This window comes from Pseudophryne corroboree, chromosome 6, assembly GCF_028390025.1.
Source record: "Pseudophryne corroboree isolate aPseCor3 chromosome 6, aPseCor3.hap2, whole genome shotgun sequence".
NCBI lineage: Eukaryota > Metazoa > Chordata > Amphibia > Anura > Myobatrachidae > Pseudophryne > Pseudophryne corroboree.
The window spans coordinates 428,725,657-428,745,588 of record NC_086449.1 but is presented as its reverse complement, the minus strand read 5'-3'; the positions used below and the strand labels follow the sequence as shown (position 1 = coordinate 428,745,588).

Genomic DNA, 19,932 nt, shown 5'->3' with positions numbered 1-19,932 from the left:
GATACTGCGGCTTCTCAGGATGCTTCCTTTGGACGCCGGGTTCTTGTGCCCGCTACAGTGCGTCCCCACCCGTAAAGAACTGGTTTTGGACATCCCCGATGTTACTTCCTTGTGGAGCCCAGTGTACCCAGCAGCAGAAAACGAGATTTATGGTAAGAACTTACTGTTGTTAAATCTTTCTGCGAGGTACACTGGGCTCCACAAGGCGCCCACCCTGACGCACTTAGCTCTTTTGGGTTGGTATTGGCATGGCCGCTGACACCCTCTCCTGTGATGAGTGTGGTGTAATTGGCCACGAGCAGTTGTCGTCTCTGGTACCTGCTACTGCATTGGGCTGGTTAACTAAACTGAGCTCACTGGCATGGAGGCGGGGTTATAGAGGAGGCGGCACTGTGCATCTTGGGAACAGTCTAAAGCTTTGAGCCTGTTGGTGCCTCAGATCAAGATCCTACTCTACACCCCGATGTTACTTCCTTGTGGAGCCCAGTGTACCTCGCAGAAAGAGATTTAACAACGGTAAGTTCTTACCATAAATCTCGTTTTCTATATTTTATAAAAACGTGCTAATTTTATATCCTTATCGTCCATTCTCCAACTGGACCTAACTGTCTTTATCCCACAAAAGTTCACCAAATTTTTAATGTTACATTGGTGTCTATTTTTGAAATGTAGTGAGACATTATGCGTCTCAATCCCCTTTTTTACATTTCTAACATGTTCAGCCAATCTAGTTTTTAACATACGTGTGGTTTTACCTATTATTGGGCTTTACATGAACACTCAAGCAAGTATATACAGTATTTTGAATTGCATGTAACAAAACCATTGATCTCATATGTTTTATTCGTCTGACTAGATGTATACTCTATAATTTTACTATTTGTACTCTTACATGTTCGACACATAATACAGGTCCCACATCTAAAAAAGCCTTTCAGTTTATTCATAACTAAAGGTTTGGGGATTGATATAACACTTTTTACTACAGCATCTTTAAGATTGCGTGCTTTCCTATAAATAAATTTCGGAGCCTTCGAGATATATTTTGTCAGTAGGTTATCCTCTACATTATGTCTCAAATTTCTTTCTATAACAGTGTTCTCTTTCAATACTTTTTGTTTATCCATGTTAAAACCTCTATCTGCAGCCTTTGTAACCATTTCTTTTTATATCCAGAGTAGAAATTGTTTCTACAAATCATCAGCTTGTATTTCATATTCTTTTATTTCCGTGCAATTCCTGCATATACGCTGTAATTGACTAATGGGAATACTCTTTAACCAGTTTATGTGATGGTTACTGGAGAAATCAATATACGAGTTACAGTCCGTTGGTTTTACATAATTCCTCGTCTTTAATCTACCTTCTTCCACATATATATTCAAATCAAGAAAATTGACTTGTAAGTCACTCACTTCAAAGGTAAGTTTAATATTCCTATTATTTTAATTTAGGTATGTACAAAATGAATCCAGGGATGGATGATCTCCTCCCCATACAAATAGTGTATCATCGATATACCAATGCCAGGACACCAGACTGCCACCAAAGTCATGCCCACTCCACACCTGTCCATCCTCCCAATGGGCCATGAACAGGTTTGCATAACTTGGCGCCAGCCTGGTGCCCATGGCAGTTCCAGTTAACTAAGTAAAAACAATCCATAAACCCAAAAAAATTATTGTGTAGAATCAGGAGATATCCCCTCCGTTATGAAGGTTCTCTTATCTTCGGACATATTGGTTTTATCTAAAAAGAAACGGGTGGACTCCAAACCTTGCTCGTGATTTACCACCATGTATAACAATGTAACATCTTGCTGTTACAAGAAAGAAATTGGGGGACCACTCTAACTCATCTAATTTGTTAATTACCTCTATGGTATCTTTCAAATAGGATGGGGTATCTTTCACCAAAGGCTGTAAGCAATGGTCAATATTACAAGATAAATTGGACAAACATGAGTTAACTCCTGCCATAATGGGGCGTCCAGGGGGGCTTTTTATTGTCATTGTGTGTCTTAGGTAAGATGTAGAGCGCTGGTATTGATGGATTTTCTATATCCTGTCAGCGGCGATACATACCATTAACCCTTCAAGAGGTTGGTCCGGTCCCCCCCTCTAAGTTCCACAACGCAGGCAGACTGGTGCCAGCCAGTACTGCCTGAAAATACATTAAAATAAAGTATTGAAGAAAACTTTCTGGAACTCCAGAGAATGGACTCGACTCCTTGGGCACATTTTTCTAAACTGAGTCTGCAGGTAGGGCATAGAGCCAGCACACTGAAGATTTTAAATTGCCATGGCTCCAATGGACCCTATCTATACCACACGGTAAATCTTACTATCCCAGTATACAATAGGACGTGAGAGAAAAGTAATTTACAGGTTAAAAATGCAAGCGTTAAGGAGACCAAGTAACAACAGTAGCAAATACTATTTAGCCATTTCTTATTACAGTATAAAATGGAGAAGTAAAAACACCACAATTTTGCATGTTTTGTGTTCAAGTTTATTAATAAAATGGCTTTGTAAGAGATCTGTAGAATTCCATAAAACAAATAAATGTAATATTCTGATGGCTATGCAATATCATTTAGCCGGTCCACACCATGTGTCCTAGTTTTGCTTTTCATGAAACTTCACTTGTAAATATATTCAAAAGGTCAAACCGCCCCAACTCCCCCCCGAAAAAAACAAAAAAACAAACAAAACAAACCCCACAATATAGAAAACGTTGCAACCTAATAAAATAAAGTTTCTCTACAATGTATGTACAGTAAAAAAAAAAAAAAAAGTAAATTAAGCTCTCCTACTCTTAGGCCACATTCTGTTTTGTTCATTAGATTTAGCATTACAATGTCATACTCCAATATTTTTTCCCATATCCGTTAGATGCAAGTTGAATCACATGCATTTTGTGAACGTCTGTTTGATCATTCCATCTGCTAAATACCATTTTGTTTGAGTTCAAAAATAAAACTGAAATAAGCATCAGTATCTTTCAAGGAATATTAAATATTTGTCAAAATTCTAATTTTATGGACATTGCCCATAACTACTTAACACACAATTATGCTAGCAAATTTCAGATAGCTACATGTATTTACAATCAATCGTTTAAATGTTTTAGCTTTCTTAACTCTGTTAGGCTTACAATCTATATCGTTCTTGTTGTGACAGGTACTGTGATAGAGGCATAATGATTCCCAGACATATCTGGCTTCAACCTATCCTGTGCCAGAGCCAGGTGTGGGGCAGTCTGTTTTAATTAAGACATCTCTCAGGATACAGACTGCAATTAAAAACATTTAAAAAAAAAAAAAAGCATGCAGAAATACTATATTACAATGATATATGTGTATTAATGCTATACAAATGTTGGCCCAAATAATAAAGAATCAACTTGATTAATTTAACAAGGAGGACCTGCAAATTGCGGGCACTTTAATCGCAAACAAGTTTAAGCTCATGGATGGCAAAACTGCCCCCTCTCCACTGCAACATATTAAATATGCTGCAGCTCTGGCACCTATAAAAGCTTAAGCATCTCGTTACAAAAGGGTTGAAAAACATTAGAGCGGTCTACAAACAAAAGTGTAAAAATCTTCTTGATTAAAATTCAACGCATGTTTATATAAAGTATTGTATTCCACTTGTAAAGGTGAAACAAACCAGTCATTAAAAAAGTTAGCCAGATCCACAAGATGTTACGGATAAAACTAATTGTGGCTATAGAATAAACTCAACGTAGCCACACAGTATTCAGCTGGGTCTGGTTCTTGATACTTGTGTCCATTTTAAGTACTTCTCTAACAGCCATTGTAGCATATGTAGAAGGTGGTAAGGAGAATTCCATCTTCAGTGCGTTGTATTTTCCTTCTGTGAGGCAAGTGGAAACAACTCTAGTTAAGCAGTTTTAAACAAACATGTATCATACAAAGGGATAGGTTGCATGTAGTGTCTTCAGAGATGAATCACTCCCAGGTAATGTGCCCTCTCCATTTGCTTTAATAGGTCAGCACAAAAGTAATGAGAGCCATCACCAACAGCACTTTAGTAGCTTAAAAAGTACTGAAGTTAATATCACTCATCTAATACCAACCTTTAGGGGTCAATATAATAAGCTGCGAGGGTGGCGAGTTGTCAGTGCAACAGCGTGGAAATGTTGCAAGTTCCCACGCTTGATCATGCCCCAGACTAGAGGACTTAAATACACAGTACTATGGCACTGCAAACAAAAATCAGCAAGTCTACTCCTGCAAGACCCATGCGCAATGGGACAGATGTATTAACCTGGAGAAGTGATAAAGCAGTGATAAGCGCAAGGTGATCACACCAGTCAATCATTACGAATTTGAAAAATGACAGTTAGGAGCTGTCTGGCTGGTGCCTTATCACTTCTTTATCCCTTCTCCAAGCTTACTACATCCGCCCCAATGTGCTTTATCTGCTCGTACTCAGTCATGCCAGGTCTTTCCTTTGGTCCCAAGCTGGCTCTGCCATTTCTCTCTACCATGCGTGATATTCTCCTCCTCTGGTGTTTTCTAACCAACACTTACCATACGCTACTTTATTCTCTTTGTAGTCCTGTTACTCCTATATCACTACCATCTTGTCTTTTTCCTTCTACCTATTCCTTGTTCTCCATTCCATTTATGTATGTTTATTATTGTGTTCATTTTGCCTACGAAAATTGGCTCACTCACTCTCCTTATTGTATTTGCTATTTTTATTTTTTGTCACTTTCTGTGAGCTCCTTAAATAGCGTAAAACAACAAAACCCAGCAAGACCGGTGGTATCGTAAATGCAGCATACAGCCACACCTGCACCATGTGAAGACTCAAGTCTAATCCCTTAGTGACCCTACAAATTGATGTTTTCAGTCTTTCAGGGGTATACCAGTAATCACGATCAGTTTTCGCTTGGTGAAAACGGCAGGTTATCATGATTAATAACCGATGGTCATTATAACGGTATCCTATTAGAGCCCATTTTCATTGTGCAAAAATGGACCCGTGATCACGCGATAACACATGGGATTGGGAATAAGTCCCTGATCCCATGTGTTATAGCGGCTCCAGCAGCTGCTTATCGTGGCCTGAGGCACCTGAAGCATAATCAGTGATAAGTGCAGACATCAGGGGAGGAGCCCGCCGCATTGGGGCTAACAGGATAGCCCCCCTTTGTTTGATTTTTAAAAATTGGGATGTGTATATACATGTCTTATTAGTTACCATTTTAAATATAGTAAAGAAGGTGCTCCTGCTTTAAGCGATCTACAGATATACAGGTATTAAATGCACAATAAATCCCATTGAGCATGATGTCAGTAGAAAAGAGCTATGTGCTATCACAGCTGGCACAAAAACATGTACAGAGAGCAACTGTAACAGATAAAACTGCACTGTAAGAGCTGCTTACTTCACCATGTGGACATAGATATTAGACTTTTTACATGATTGGAAATATGGCTAAAAAAAGTGTCCACTAAATATTAAACTAGCATATTGGACGCATCATCTCCTTCCCTACACTACAGCTGTGCTATCTTTCAGCCCATCTCCAGGTTCAGCATCGTCCATTACTCTCCCACTGTCCCTTCACTTAGTCTCCCACAGTGGGAGCTTTTAGTTGGAGGGGTGTGTGTGTGTGTTTTTGAAGGGGATGCACGACACAGCTCCGACAGAGCATGATGGAGACGGGACAAACTGTCCATAATTACTAGAGATGTCCACCGGAATTTTTTTGGGTTTTGCGTTTTGGTTTTGGATTCGGTACCGCAGCCGTGTTTTGGATTCGGACGCGTTTTGGCAAAACCTCCCTGAAATTTTTTTGTCGGATTCGGGTGTGTTTTGGATCAGTTTTTAAAAAAAAAAACCCTCAAAAACAGCTTAAATCATAGAATTTGGGGGTCATTTTGATCCCATAGTATTATTAACCTCAATAACCATAATTTCCACTCCTTTCCAGTCTATTCTGAACACCTCACAATATCATTTTTAGTCCTAAAATTTGCACCAAGGTCGCTGGATGACTAAGCTAAGCGACCCAAGTGGGCGGCACAAACACCTGGCCCATCTAGGAGTGGCACTGCAGTGTCAGACAGGATGGCACTTAAAAAAATTAGCCCCAAACATCACATGATGCAGAGATAAATAAAAATAAAAAAAGGAGGTGCAAGATGGAATTGTCCTGGGCCCTCCCACCCATCCTTATGTTGTATAAACAGGACATGCACACTTTAACAAACCCATCATTTCAGCCACAGGGTCTGCCACACGACTGTGGCTGAAATGACTGGTTGGTTTGGGCCCCCACCAAAAAAGAAGCAATCAATCTCTCCTTGCACAAACTGGCTCTACAGAGGCAAGATGTCCACCTCCTCCTCATCGTCCGATTCATCACCCCTTTCACTGTGTACATCCTCCTCACAGAGTATTAATTCGTCCCCACTGGAATCCACCATCTCAGGTCCTTGTGTACTTTCTGGAGGCAATTGCTGGTGAATGTCTCCACGGAGGAATTGATTATAATTCATTTTGATGAACATCATCTTCTCCACATTTTCTGGAAGTAACCTCGTACGCCGATTGCCGACAAGGTGACCGGCTGCACTAAACACTCTTTCGGAGTACACACTGGAGGGGGGGACGGACGACTTAGGTGAATTAAAATTAGTTTGTGCAAGGGCCTCCAAATTGCCTCTTTTTCCTGCCAGTATACGTACGGACTGTCTGACGTGCCTACTTGGTTGCGGTCACTCATATAATCCTCCACCATTCTTTCAATGGTGACAGAATCATATACAGTGACAGTAGACGACATGTCAGTAATCGTTGGCAGGTCCTTCAGTCCAGACCAGATGTCAGCACTCGCTCCAGACTGCCCTGCATCACCGCCAGCGGGTTGGCTCGGAATTCTTAGCCTTTTCCTCGCAGCCCCAGTTGCGGGAGAATGTGAAGGAGGAGCTGTTGACGGGTCACGTTCCGCTTGACTTGACAAGTGTCTCACCAGCAGGTCTTTGAACCTCTGCACACTTGTGTCTGCCAGAAAGAGAGATACAACATAGGCTTTAAACCTAGGATCGAGCACGGTGGCCAAAATGTAGTGCTCTGATTTCAACAGATTGACCACCCGTGAATCCTGGTTAAGCGAATTAAGGGCTCCATCCACAAGTCCCACATGCCTAGCGGAATCGCTCCGTTTTAGCTCCTCCTTCAATCTCTCCAGCTGCTTCTGCAAAAGCCTGATGAGGGGAATGACCTGACTCAGGCTGGCAGTGTCTGAACTGACTACACGTGTGGCAAGTTCAAAGGGTTGCAGAACCTTGCATAACGTTGAAATCATTCTCCACCGCGCTTGAGTCAGGTGCATTCCCCCTGCTTTGCCTATATCGTAGGCAGATGTATAGGCTTGAATGGCCTTTTGATGCTCCTCCATCCTCTGAAGCATATAGAGGGTTGAATTCCACCTAGTTACCACCTCTTGCTTCAGATGATGGCGGGGCAGGTTCAGGAGTGTTTGCTGGTGCCCCAGTCTTCGGCAAGCAGTGGCTGAATGCCGAAAGTGGCCCGCAATTCTTCGGGCCACCGACAGGATCTCTTGCACGCCCCTGTCGTCTTTTTTTTTTAAATTCTGCACCACCAAATTCAATGTATGTGCAAAACATGGGACGTGCTGGAATTTGCCCACATGTAATACACGCACAATATTGGTGGCGTTGTCCGATGTCACAAAGCCCCAGGAGAGTCCAATTGGGGTAAGCCATTCTGCGATGATGTTCCTCAGTTTCCGTAAGAGGTTGTCAGCTGTGTGCCTCTTATGGAAAGCGGTGATACAAAGCATAGCCTGCCTAGGAACAAGTTGGCATTTGCGAGATGCTGCTACTGGTGCCGCTGCTGCTGTTCTTGCTGCGGGAGGCAATACATCTACCCAGTGGGCTGTCACAGTCATATAGTCCTGAGTCTGCCCTGCTCCACATGTCCGTGGTTAAGTGGACATTGGGTACAACTGCATTTTTTAGGACACTGGTGACTCTTTTTCTGACGTCTGTGTACATTCTCGGTATCGCCTGCCTAGAGAAGTGGAACCTAGATGGTATTTGGTACCGGGGACACAGTACCTCAAGCAATTCTCTAATTCCCTGTGAATTAACGGTGGATACCGGACACACGTTTAACACCAACGCAGCTGCCAAGACCTGAGTAATCCGCTTTGCAGCAGGATGACTGCTGTGATATTTCATCTTCCTCGCAAAGGACTGTTGGACAGTCAATTGCTTACTGGAAGTAGTACAAGTGGTCTTCCGACTTCCCCTCTGGGATGACGATCGACTCCCAGCAGCAACAGCAGCGCCAGCAGCAGTAGGCGTTACACTCAAGGATCCATCGGAGGAATCCCAGTTAGGAGAGGACTCGTCAGACTTGCCAGTGACAATGCCTGCAGGACTATTGGCGTTCCTGTCTAAGGAGGAAATTGACACTGAGGGAGTTGGTGGTGTGGTTTGCAGGAGCTTGGGCACAAGAGGAAGGGATTTAGTTGTCAGTGGACTGCTTCGGCTGTCACCCAAAGTTTTTGAACTTGTCAATGACTTCTGATGAATGCGCTCCAGGTGACGTATAAGGGAGGATGTTCCTAGGTGGTTAACGTCCTTACCCCTACTTATTACAGCTTGACAAAGGCAACACATGGCTTGACACCTGTTGTCCGCATTTCTGTTAAAATAATTCCACACCGAAGAGGTGATTTTTTTTTGTAATTTGACCAGGCATGTCAATGGCCATATTCATCCCACGGACAACAGGTGTCTCCCCAGGTGCCTGACTTAAACAAACCACCTCACCATCAGAATCCTCCTTGTCAATTTCCTCCTCAACGCCAGCAACACCCATATCCTCATCCTGGTGTACTTCAACAGTGACATCTTCAATTTGACTATCAGGAACTGGACTGTGGGTGCTCCTTCCAGCACTTGCAGGGGGCGTGCAAATGGTGGAAGACGCCACATCTTCCTGTCCAGTGTTGGGAAGGTCAGGCATCGCAACCGACACAATTGGACTCTCCTTGGGGATTTGTGATTTAGAAGAACGCACAGTTCTTTGCTGTGCTTTTGCCATCTTAACGCTTTTCAGTTTTCTAGCGGGAGGATGAGTGCTTCCGTCCTCATATGAAGCTGAACCACTAGCCCTGAACATAGGCCAGGGCCTCAGCCGTTCCTTGCCACTCCGTGTCGTAATTGGCATATTGGCAAGTTTACGCTTCTCCTCAGACACTTTTAATTTAGATTTTTGGGTCATTTTACTGAACTTTAGTTTTTTGGATTTTACATGCTCTCTACTATGACATTGGGCATCGGCCTTGGCAGACGACGTTGATGGCATTTCATCGTCTCGGCCACGACTAGTGGCAGCAGCTTCAGCACGAGGTGGAAGTGGATCTTGATCTTTCCCTATTTTACCCTCCACATTTTTGCTCTCCATTTTTTAATGTGTGGAATTATATGCCAGTAATATATCTAAATAATATAGTAATATATAGTAATATAAATGCTGAACTGTAATACTATATATACTGCTCACAAAAATGCAGCACAGATTGGAATGGATACTTGCAGTGACACAGAGCTGCAAGATACAGCAATGGCCTACTGTACACAACTATATACTGTTGGGTCACCAAAATGCTGCACTGTAATACTATATATACTGCTCACAAAAATGCTGCACAGATATGGAATGGATGCTTGCAGTGACACAGAGCTGCAAGATACAGCAATGGCCTACTGTACACAACTATATACTGTTGGGTCACCAAAATGCTGCACTGTAATACTATATATACTGCTCACAAAAATGCTGCACAGATATGGAATGGATGCTTGCAGTGACACAGAGCTGCAAGATACAGCAATGGCCTACTGTACACAACTATATACTGTTGGGTCACCAAAATGCTGCACTGTAATACTATATATACTGCTAACAAAAATGCTGCACAGATATGGAATGGATGCTTGCAGTGACACAGAGCTGCAAGATACAGCAATGGCCTACTGTACACAACTATATACTGTTGGGTCACCAAAATGCTGCACTGTAATACTATATAGTATATACTGCTCACAAAAATGCAGCACAGATATGGAATGGATACTTGCAGTGACACAGAGCTGCAAGATACAGCAATGGCCTACTGTACACAACTACATACTGTTGGGTCAACAAAATGCTGCACTGTAATACTATATACTGCTCACAAAAATGCAGCACAGATATGGAATGGATACTTGCAGTGACACAGAGCTGCAAGATACAGCAATGGCCTACTGTACTGTACTACTATAAGTATAATTAATTATATACTGGTGGTCCCCAGTCCCCACAATAAAGCACACTGAGCACAGATATTTGTAGCACACTGAGCACAGATATGGAGCGTTTTCAGGCAGAGAACGTAGATATTTGCAGCACACTGAGCACAGATTACGGAGCTTTTCAGGGAGAGAACGCAGCCACGTCCTCTCCGTTCAATCTCCAATGCACGAGTGAAAATGGCGGCGACGCGCGGCTCTTTATATAGAATACGAATCTCGCGAGAATCCGACAGCGGGATGATGATGTTCGGCCTCGTTCGGGTTAACCGAGCAAGGCAGGAAGATCCGAGGCTGCCTCGGAACCGTGTAAAATGGGTGAAGTTCGGGGGGGTTCGGCTCTCGAGGAACCAAATCCGCTCATCTCTAATAATTATGAGATAAAAGTGCCCCTCTATGCCCCACCATATGCTCTGTATTGTGCACCACTCCCAACCCTAATTTGTATGATATTTATTGTGCATCACACCCCTTCCAAATTATATTGCTAATGCTACTAAACCTAACAGGTCTTCAATATACTCATTACCGCCCTCCCATCTGTGTGGTCCTTACTGTGCATCACATGCTCCTGTTGCACTCAGCCCTATCTCCTCCTCACCCATCCATGTCCTGATTTCTGTGTTCCCTTCTTGGTAGTAAACTTGGTATTCGCTCCCTGTTTGGGGCTCGGGGGTCTCAGGACTTTCATATTCCAGTGATGTTGGAGGAAGTGGGGTGTGCTGTGTCTTGGCAAGCAGCCAGCCAGTTACAATTTTGTACAGCATGCGCCTATCACACCTGTAGAAGTATTCTGTAATAGCTGTAACCTCACATGACATTAAGGTGGAAGTGTTAATCTCTCTGGAGAAGAGACACTGGAGATGTATACCACCCAGTGCCTCCTCCCTAGTCTCTAGATTGCAAGCTCTTATGACTAGGGCCTCTCCCCTCTGAATTCTCTATATAATTATGCACCCTGAGCAGTGAAATTATCTAATTATGCATATATGTAAAGTTATGTTCTTGTCTGTACAATGTTCTACTTATTCACTTTGTTGCATGTTTTACCCCAATGTATGGTGCAGCAGAGCCTTTGTGGCACCACATAAATAAATGATAATGTAGATAACAGAAAAGGCACCGATACAGTACATATAAAAGTGGAAAAAAACCACTGAACTCATGCAAGTAGAAAGTTGAGCATTTTAGTGCAATGTAGATTTTGATGGCGTGTCTCTGGATGCAGGTTATTGCCTCTTAGACCATGCTAATAGACTGTCTCTGTATCCGGTTAGATAGATTGTTTGCTAAATTGTTCTGGCTCAGAAGTCTACTTATGTACTGTGCTAATACAGCAAACTATTTACATACATCTATCCACTTATTACATTAGCAAAGTAGTAATAATGATGTAACATCATCATTCCAAAGAAAGCTAGAATCTCCAAATTCAAATTGCAGTAACAGAAAATAAAATTACACAAATTACCTTTATTAAAGACAGGTAATGGTTTTCCCTCCAGCTTTTCCAGATCCGTACCGACTAAAGAGATCTTCGGGTCATCATATGCAACAACTTCCCTATACACACACACACCACAGGGAAATAGTTTTAGTTCTCTGTACAGGCATTTTAGCTGGGTACAGTATAACCAATGTACACTAATTTGTAGCACACAGTACTAGGACTGCTGGTATTTTTGCATGTGCATGTTGAGGACCTGCATATATAGCAATCTAAAATAAAATGGCAAAAACGATTACCTTAAAAACATCTGTTAACAAATTACAGAACACTAACAAATATACACAATACACACATTTTTTTGTTACATGAAACAAAAGCTGTGTTGGTGGTAACCAAGCTACAGTAGGAAGATGGGCACTTCTAACTGATTTATAATCTAAGTTGTAAATGTGTGTCACATAGTAAATTAGGCATTTAAAGCAGGTACCAAAGTTAACAAATAATTACTAAAATAGCTGTAGTTATTTCTAATTATTAAAACAGACCTAAGAAGCCAGTTAAGTCAAACCTAGGAGCACGCAGGAATGAAACTGTACATCCTTTGAAATAGACAGACAGACAAAGCCCATATAATAAATATTTGTAGTAGTTAAGCATATTGGCTATCTGGGCATACTTCAAAAAACACTACATTAATACCCCTTTTCCACCTGAGTACCGTCCGATCAAGGATGTTTAACCCGGCTACAACCCGTGTGGGCCACGCAGTTACCACTGCGCTTCGACAGGGGTTATTCCCGGGTCGGATCTGTTTCCACTTAACCCGGGTAAGCGCTGTAAAAGCCTATTGATGTCACTCGTTACTCGGTTCTGAAACACGGGTAATGACAGTTTCACTGCACAATACCCGGGTCATTACCGTGTTACCATGTCCAAACCAGGTAGCTACCCGGGTAGGATTCCAGAGTCAATCAACCCGTGTTGAGCAGTTTCCACTTACTAAAAACCTGTGTTGATGCGCGCCCCCGTGCAAAAACACGGATAAATTTAGGTAGAGGAAAAGGGGTATTAGTTGCCACAATACAGCATGTAATTATGGTATCTGTTCCAGGTGTACCTGTTTACCACTGTTCCCCTTGGATTAATCTAGGAGAATCACTTGCTCAGAATGATTCATTGACAGAAGCTTTTTTTAAGGAACGATTATGAATCATTATCCCCCAGTTACAGTAGCCTGTAATGTTGTCTTTGTTTACACGACAGTTTAAGATCTAGGTGCTTGCTATCTAATTGGAACGGTTCCCCATGAATGGCAGATCATCAGGATTTGTGTGCATACATGAGGTGTTAAACTGGACAGACCCACAGGTTAGCAATAAGAATAAATGGGAAGAACCTGTGTGGCCCTACCACAGTATGACTTTCACACGAAATACTGGTGCTGAGTTTGCCGGATTGTTCTGAATTGGCTAAATCAACACCAGAATTGATGTGTGCAGTCAGCTAAGTCCCTCGTACAGAAGACATCAACCTGCACATAATGGCAAACAATTAACAGTGAAAATATTAAACAAAATGTTGTAACATTGGTTACAAGACAATGGGCGGTATCCAATTAGCGGCGGTATTTACCACAGCTAATGGATTCCCCAGGGGCTATCCAAATAGCCCTTATAACCAGCACTTTATGCTTAAGGTGCCTCAGGCAGGTGAAGCATAATTCTCGATAACCAGCCCTCAGAGTCGCGATAACACATGGGTCTGTATACGTATCCCAGATCCAGTGTTATCACCCAAAAACCGGTAATTTTTTTGCCCCAAAAATTGTCTAAAATTGGATAGCCCACTAATGATCATTAGACTGAAAAAGTAGTGCATTTAATTGGATATTTACCCCCCTTCCCATTTCTGATATTTAGAAAAAATAGGAGAATATATTTATATCAGTCTTCCAGAGGGGGGGGTGGGGGGGGGGGGGAGGGAGGGAGGAGATTTATTGTAGACTTACCATAGTTAAATCTCTTTCTGTGATGTACACTGGATTCCACAGAGAATACATCGGGGTGTAGAGTTGGATCTTGATCTGAGAAACCAACAGGCTAAAGCTTCGACTGTTCCCAGGATAAACTGCACCGCCTCCTCTATAACCTCGCCTCCGGGCACTGGAGCTCAGTTTCGTTAACCAGTACAATGCAGTAGCAGGTAAAAGACGGCAGATGTTGGTCACATAGAATCACATTCTCACGACAGGAGAAGGGACCAGTGGCTCATGACATACAAACTCAAAGAAGCTAAATGCGTCAGGGTGGCCGCCCTGCGGAATCCAGAGTACCTCGCAGAAAGATTTAACTATGGTAAGTCTACCATAAATCTCCTTTTCTGTAGTGGGGTACACTGGGATTCCACAGGGAATACATCAGGGATTTCCTAAAGCAGTTCCTCATGGGAGGGGACGCACCATAGCGGGCACAAGAACCCAGCGTCCAAAGGAAGCGGAAGTATCAAAGGCATAGAACCTAATGAACGTGTTCACGGAGGACCACATAGCTGCCTTGCACAATTGTTCAGCGGATGGGCCACGACTGGCCGCTCCCAAGAAGGTCCAACAGACCGAGTCGAATGGGCTTTGATAGCAGCAGGAGCTGGGAGTCCAGCCTGCGCATAAGCTTGTGCAATCACCATTCTAATCCATTTGGCCAAGGTTTGCTTATTCGCAGGCCAGCCACGTTTGTGAAAACCAAAAAAGTACAAAAAGGGTATCCGATCTCCAAATAGAGGCAGTCCTCTCCATGTAGATACGGAGAGCCCGTACCACATCCAAAGAACGTTCTTAGGAAGACAAACCAGAAGAGATAAAAGCCGGAACCACAATCTCTTGGTTAAGATGGAACGAAAATAGCACTTTAGGTAGATAACTGGCCACGGAGAAAAATCAAAAAGGGTGGACAACAGGACAAAGCGCCCAAGTCCAACACCCTCCTAGCAGAGGCAATAGCCTGCAGAAACACGACCTTAAGCGCAAGGCACTTAAGGTCCACAGACTCAAGATGTTCAAATGGAGACTCTTGTAGGGCATTTAAGACAACAGACAGATCCCATGGAACCACAGGAGGGACACAGGGAGGCTGAATCCGTAAAACACCCTGAGTGAAAGTATGATCATCACGAATAGACGCAATTTTTCTCTGAAACCACACCAACAAGGCAGATATATGAACCTTGAGGGAGGCCAGACGAAGGCCTAAATCTAGGCCTTGTTGCAGAAAAACCAAAAGCCTGGAAGTTCTGAACGAATAGGCATCATAATTCTTAGCAGCACACCACGTGACGTAAGAGTTCCAGACCCTGTAATAAATCCGTGCAGAAGCCGGTTTGCGGGCCTTCAACATAGTTTGAATAACCACCTCAGAGAATCCTTTGGCCTTCAACAGTGAAGCTTCAAAAGCCACGGCAACAAAGCCAGTCTGGTCAGGTCCGGGTAGACACAAGGGCCCTGAACGAGGAGGTCTGAGTGTCGAGGATGTAGAAGAGGACGCTCTATCGACAGACCCTGCAGGTCTGAGAACCAATGCTGTCTGGGACACGCTGGATCGACTAGAAGTAGTATTCCTCTTTCTTGCTTGAACTTCCATAGTACCCTGGGCAGCAGCATCACTGGAGGGAACACGTATGGCAGACGAAAGTTCCATGGAATTGCCAGTGTGTCCACGAACGCTGCTTGAGGATCCCTTGTCCTTGATTCGAAGACAAGAACATTGAGATTGTGTCGCGACGCCATCAGATCTACATCTGGTAGGCCCCACTTGTCCACTAGGTGTTGAAAAACTCTGAATGAAGACTCCACTCTCCGGCGTGAACGACCTGACGACTGAGGAAATCCCCTTCCCAGTTGAGGCCTGTTCTGTACCAGAGGCAGGGCAAGCGTCAATGCACTGAACACTGCCCGCAATACCAGAATGTTTATCGGGAGGAGAGATTCCTCCCTGATCCACCGACCCTGGAGAGAGTGTTGCTCCAACACCGCGCCCCAACCCCGCATGACTGGTGTTGTCAGGAGGACCCAGTTGGAGATCCAGAAGGGATGGCCCCTGCTCAACTCTGTCACTGAGCTGGTGGCTACAGGACCAAGACGAACCTCCGGAGTGAAAGAGATAATTTGAGACCTGATCCGATGGGGCAGGCCATCCCACTTGGAAAGGAATAACCTCTGCAGAGGGCGGGAATGAAATTGAGCGTACTCTACCATGTTGAAAGCAGACACCTAAGGCCTAGTACTTGCGTCGCCGAGTGTATTGGCACTCTTGGGCGAGAGAGGAAGTATCTGATCCTGTCCTGAAATTTCAGGACTTTCTCTGGAGACAGAAACAATCTCTGGCTGTGTGTGTCCAGAAGTGCCCCCAGGTGCACCATGTTCCGAGCAGGGACCAGCGAGGACTTTTTCCAGTTGATGAGCCACCCGTGGGCTTGTAGGAATTGGACCGTCAGTTCCAGATGACTGAGGAGAACAACTTGGAAGTTCGCCAGGATCAATAAGTCGTCCAGATACGGCAGGATCCTGATTCCCTGACAGCGGAGAAGGGCCGTCATCACGGCCATGACCTTGGTGAAGATCCGATGGGCCGTGACCACATCAAATGGCAGAGCCTGGAATGGATAATGGAGATTGCCAATAGCACACCACAGATATTGTTGATGCAATACGGCAATAGGTATATGCAGGTAAGCATCCTGTATGTCCAGGGGATACCATATATTCATCGGGTTCCATGGCCAGTACAATAGAGCGCAGAGTTTCCATACGGAATTTGGACACTCACAAATTTGTTCTATGCTTTGAGGTTGAGTATAGGCCGGAAGGACCCATTTGGCTTCGGAACTAGAAACAGGGTCGAATAGTATCCCCTGCCTCTCTGGGACAGAGGTACCAGCACTACCATTCCTGTGTTCGGGAGGGATTGCACAACCAAGTGTAGAGCTTGCGCTTTAAACGGATCCGAAGGGATAACCGTCGAGCAGAACTGGCGAGGGGGACGTCTTTTGAAAGAGATTGCGTACCCGTAAGAGACAACTTCCCACACCCAGGCGTCCGAAGTGGTCTTTAACCAGGCCTGGGCGAACTGCAGAAGTCGGCCTCCCACCCTGGGGTCCCACAGGGGGAGGTCCGCCCAGTCATGCAGCAGGCTTGTCTTGTTTGGAAGCAGGCTGACGCACGGGCCAGGATTGTTTTGCTTTGGGCTTAGTGGTTTTGGAAGCACGAGCCTGTCTCGGGTACGCCTGATCTTTTGCTTTCCCTGGAGGTGGAAAGGAATGGAAAAGTGGTACTCTTTGCCTTTGGTGCAGAAGGATTAGTATTTGGGAGAAACGCAGTCTTAGCAGTTGCCAAGTCAGTCACAATCTTATTTAGATACTCCCCAAAAAGGATGTCTCCTTTAAAAGGGAGCACCTCCAAGGTCTTTTTGAAATCTAGGTTCACCTTCCAGGACCTCAACCACAGAATTCGGCGAGCCAGTGTAGGCGTCTTGGCTGCCATTACACCTGCCTCAGAGGCCGCCTCCTGAATATAGTGGGAGGCTGTGGTAATATGAGACAGATATTGTCTGGCAGTGTCAGAAATATCCTGAGGCAGCTCATCCTCAATTGCCTGAACCCATGCTTCAATTCCTTTTGCGTCCCAGGAACCTGCTATAGTGGGTCTATGTACAGCACCAGTAAAAGCGTAAATAAGACTTCGGGCCTCCCTCCACACACTTATCCGTTGGTTCTTTCAGTGAGTTGACAGTGGTGACAGGCAGAGTAGATGACACCACAAGACGGGCGACATGAGAGTTCACCGGCTGTGGAGTTTCTCACTTGTTACTCAAGTCCGCAGGGATAGGATAACGAGCTAGCATCTTTTAGATAGGGAAAATTTATTTCCTGGAGATGACCAGGATTCCTGGCATATGTCAATTAAATGGTCAGAATGTGGTAAGACTACTTTAGTACCCTTCTGACGTTTGAACTTGTCAGGTTTCTTAGACGCAGTAGTGGGATCGATCTCATCATCAATTTGGAGAATCAACTTAATAGCGTCCACTAGGTGAGGACCACCAACCTGGGTTGCAAACTCATCATCAGAAGCGATTGTATCAGTGTCTGACGGATCAGTATATATTCCTTATTCTCATCAGAATTATCCAAAATATTAGTGGATTGTGAGGAAGAAATGGCCCACTTAGATGACCCCTTGACCCCAGAGGGGCGTGGTGTAGACTTTTGTCTAACCAAAGATTGATTTAATTGTTGTAACTGGGTAGACAGAGTGTCCGTCCAGGGCGGATTAACAACAGGGACAATATGTGGCTGCAATGGCACAGTAGGTCCCACAGGGGGAGTAAGACGTGTCACAAGCGTATTTAGCATACTTGGGAACACTGCCCAAGGTGGTTACTGATTGGCCACAGGTGCTGAAGGCTGACTTGGAGGTGTATGGCACCCAGTGCCTGAACCATCAGCTAAAACTTCTCCCTCAGGTAAATCCTTAGTGCCAGCACTGCATGATGCAGAAGCATCCGCGGATTTCCCGCCCTTTGTGGCAGACATTATAGGGAATGTAGCCTTAGAGCGCAACAGTACAATATAGCCAGACAAACAATACCTGCAAATAACCCCCTGATTTACGTGACTGGATTAACAGGATTAAAGCGGTATGAGGTGACTGAAATACACAGTGAAAAAATACCAAACAGCATATACTGTGTAGCACTTAGATATATATATATATATATATATATATATATATATTTACATTAGTCTAGGTGCAATCTGCGCAAATATCAAACAGTCCCAGGTGCAATGATTATTTTCACATGCAGTGCCAGCTCATCCGCTCCAGCCCGGAGATAGAGATTCTGAAATTGTGCAAATAGGAGAGCGCACTCGTGAGTGAATGATAATAAAACTTTTACTCATAAAACATATCAACGTACATGTAAGTTTAAAAAGGCACACTTAGCCAACTCCACCGTCACGCCCAACAAGGTATCGTTATCTACGAACACTGGTGTCCATGGAAGAGGAGCCTGCCGTCTATCTGGTCACAGAACGGTTTCAGCAAACAGCCGACCACGAAGGTAAACCACTCCCAACTAGTTTAGTCATCAAATGACTTCGTCAGGGGATGTAATTACAGTCCATAGGTCTGGGTTTTTAAAGACCTAACTCACTCCTTATTGGTCCAATATCATTAGACACTTTTTAACCAATAAATGACAATATATATTTTCTGAGAATGTTGCCAATAAACTCAATGCATAAACAAAAAAGATATCTATCTAATACATCATCCTATCTAATACACATTTTCTACACAGTATGCGCTCTCCTATTTGCACAATATATATATATATATATATATATATATATGAGAGAGAGAGAGAGAGAGAGAGAGAGAGAGAGAGAGAGATAGAGAGAGAGATATATATATATATATATATATATATATAGAGATAGATATATATATATATAGAGATAGATATAGATATATATATAATACTAGTCCGGCACTCACGAATAAACAGCTGTGTAAGAAAATGCTCCGGTGCCCTCCCTCCGGGCTGAAAGTCCGTATATGCAGGAGAAAAGAAATCAGGCAGCACTCAGGAGACCATAACGTGGTGAAACAAACGGGTGCTTTATAACGTTATGGTCTCCTGAGTGCCGCCTTATTTCTATTCTCCTGTGTATGTATTGACAATGCTAAATTCCTTTGTCGTATAAACAACCCTTTATGAAGTCTAAGAACACTGTACGCTGCTTACTTAAGAAGTACCGTAAGGGTACGCTATTTGCGTAACGAACGCTCAGCCGTAGGCGAGACGCTCAAGCGTCACGTTCGCTCACGGCCCAGTGATCACAGGACAACACGTTATTGGTTATGACTAGAGTAATGATTCGCTATGGCGTAGCGGACGCTCGAGACCACGAGGAGATCACCAGCGGCGCAGACGCTCACAACGCTATACCTTTATGTCTAAACCTTATACCAATGAAATGCACAGAATACCTTAATGTGAGTACAGGGTGTAAGTGCAACCTTGTGTAACCTGACTAACTACAAAGCTGCTTGAGC

The 19,932-nt window shown here is 43.8% G+C and overlaps 1 protein-coding gene across 2 annotated transcripts in view; it reads right to left on the bottom strand.

The window, feature by feature from the left end:
• Positions 1 to 2,488: 2,488 nt before the first annotated feature.
• The window catches only part of PUS7 (pseudouridine synthase 7), a 289,815-nt gene continuing 272,371 nt past the window's right edge, over positions 2,489 to 19,932 (bottom strand). For both annotated transcript variants that reach the window (XM_063927033.1, XM_063927034.1), the window contains exons 15-16: positions 11,844 to 11,935; positions 2,489 to 3,881 (exon numbers count right to left, since the gene is read on the bottom strand). In XM_063927033.1, the coding sequence (XP_063783103.1) occupies positions 3,745 to 3,881; positions 11,844 to 11,935 (229 nt within the window). In that variant the 3' untranslated portion in view covers positions 2,489 to 3,744. The remainder of the gene's footprint in view (positions 3,882 to 11,843; positions 11,936 to 19,932) is intronic.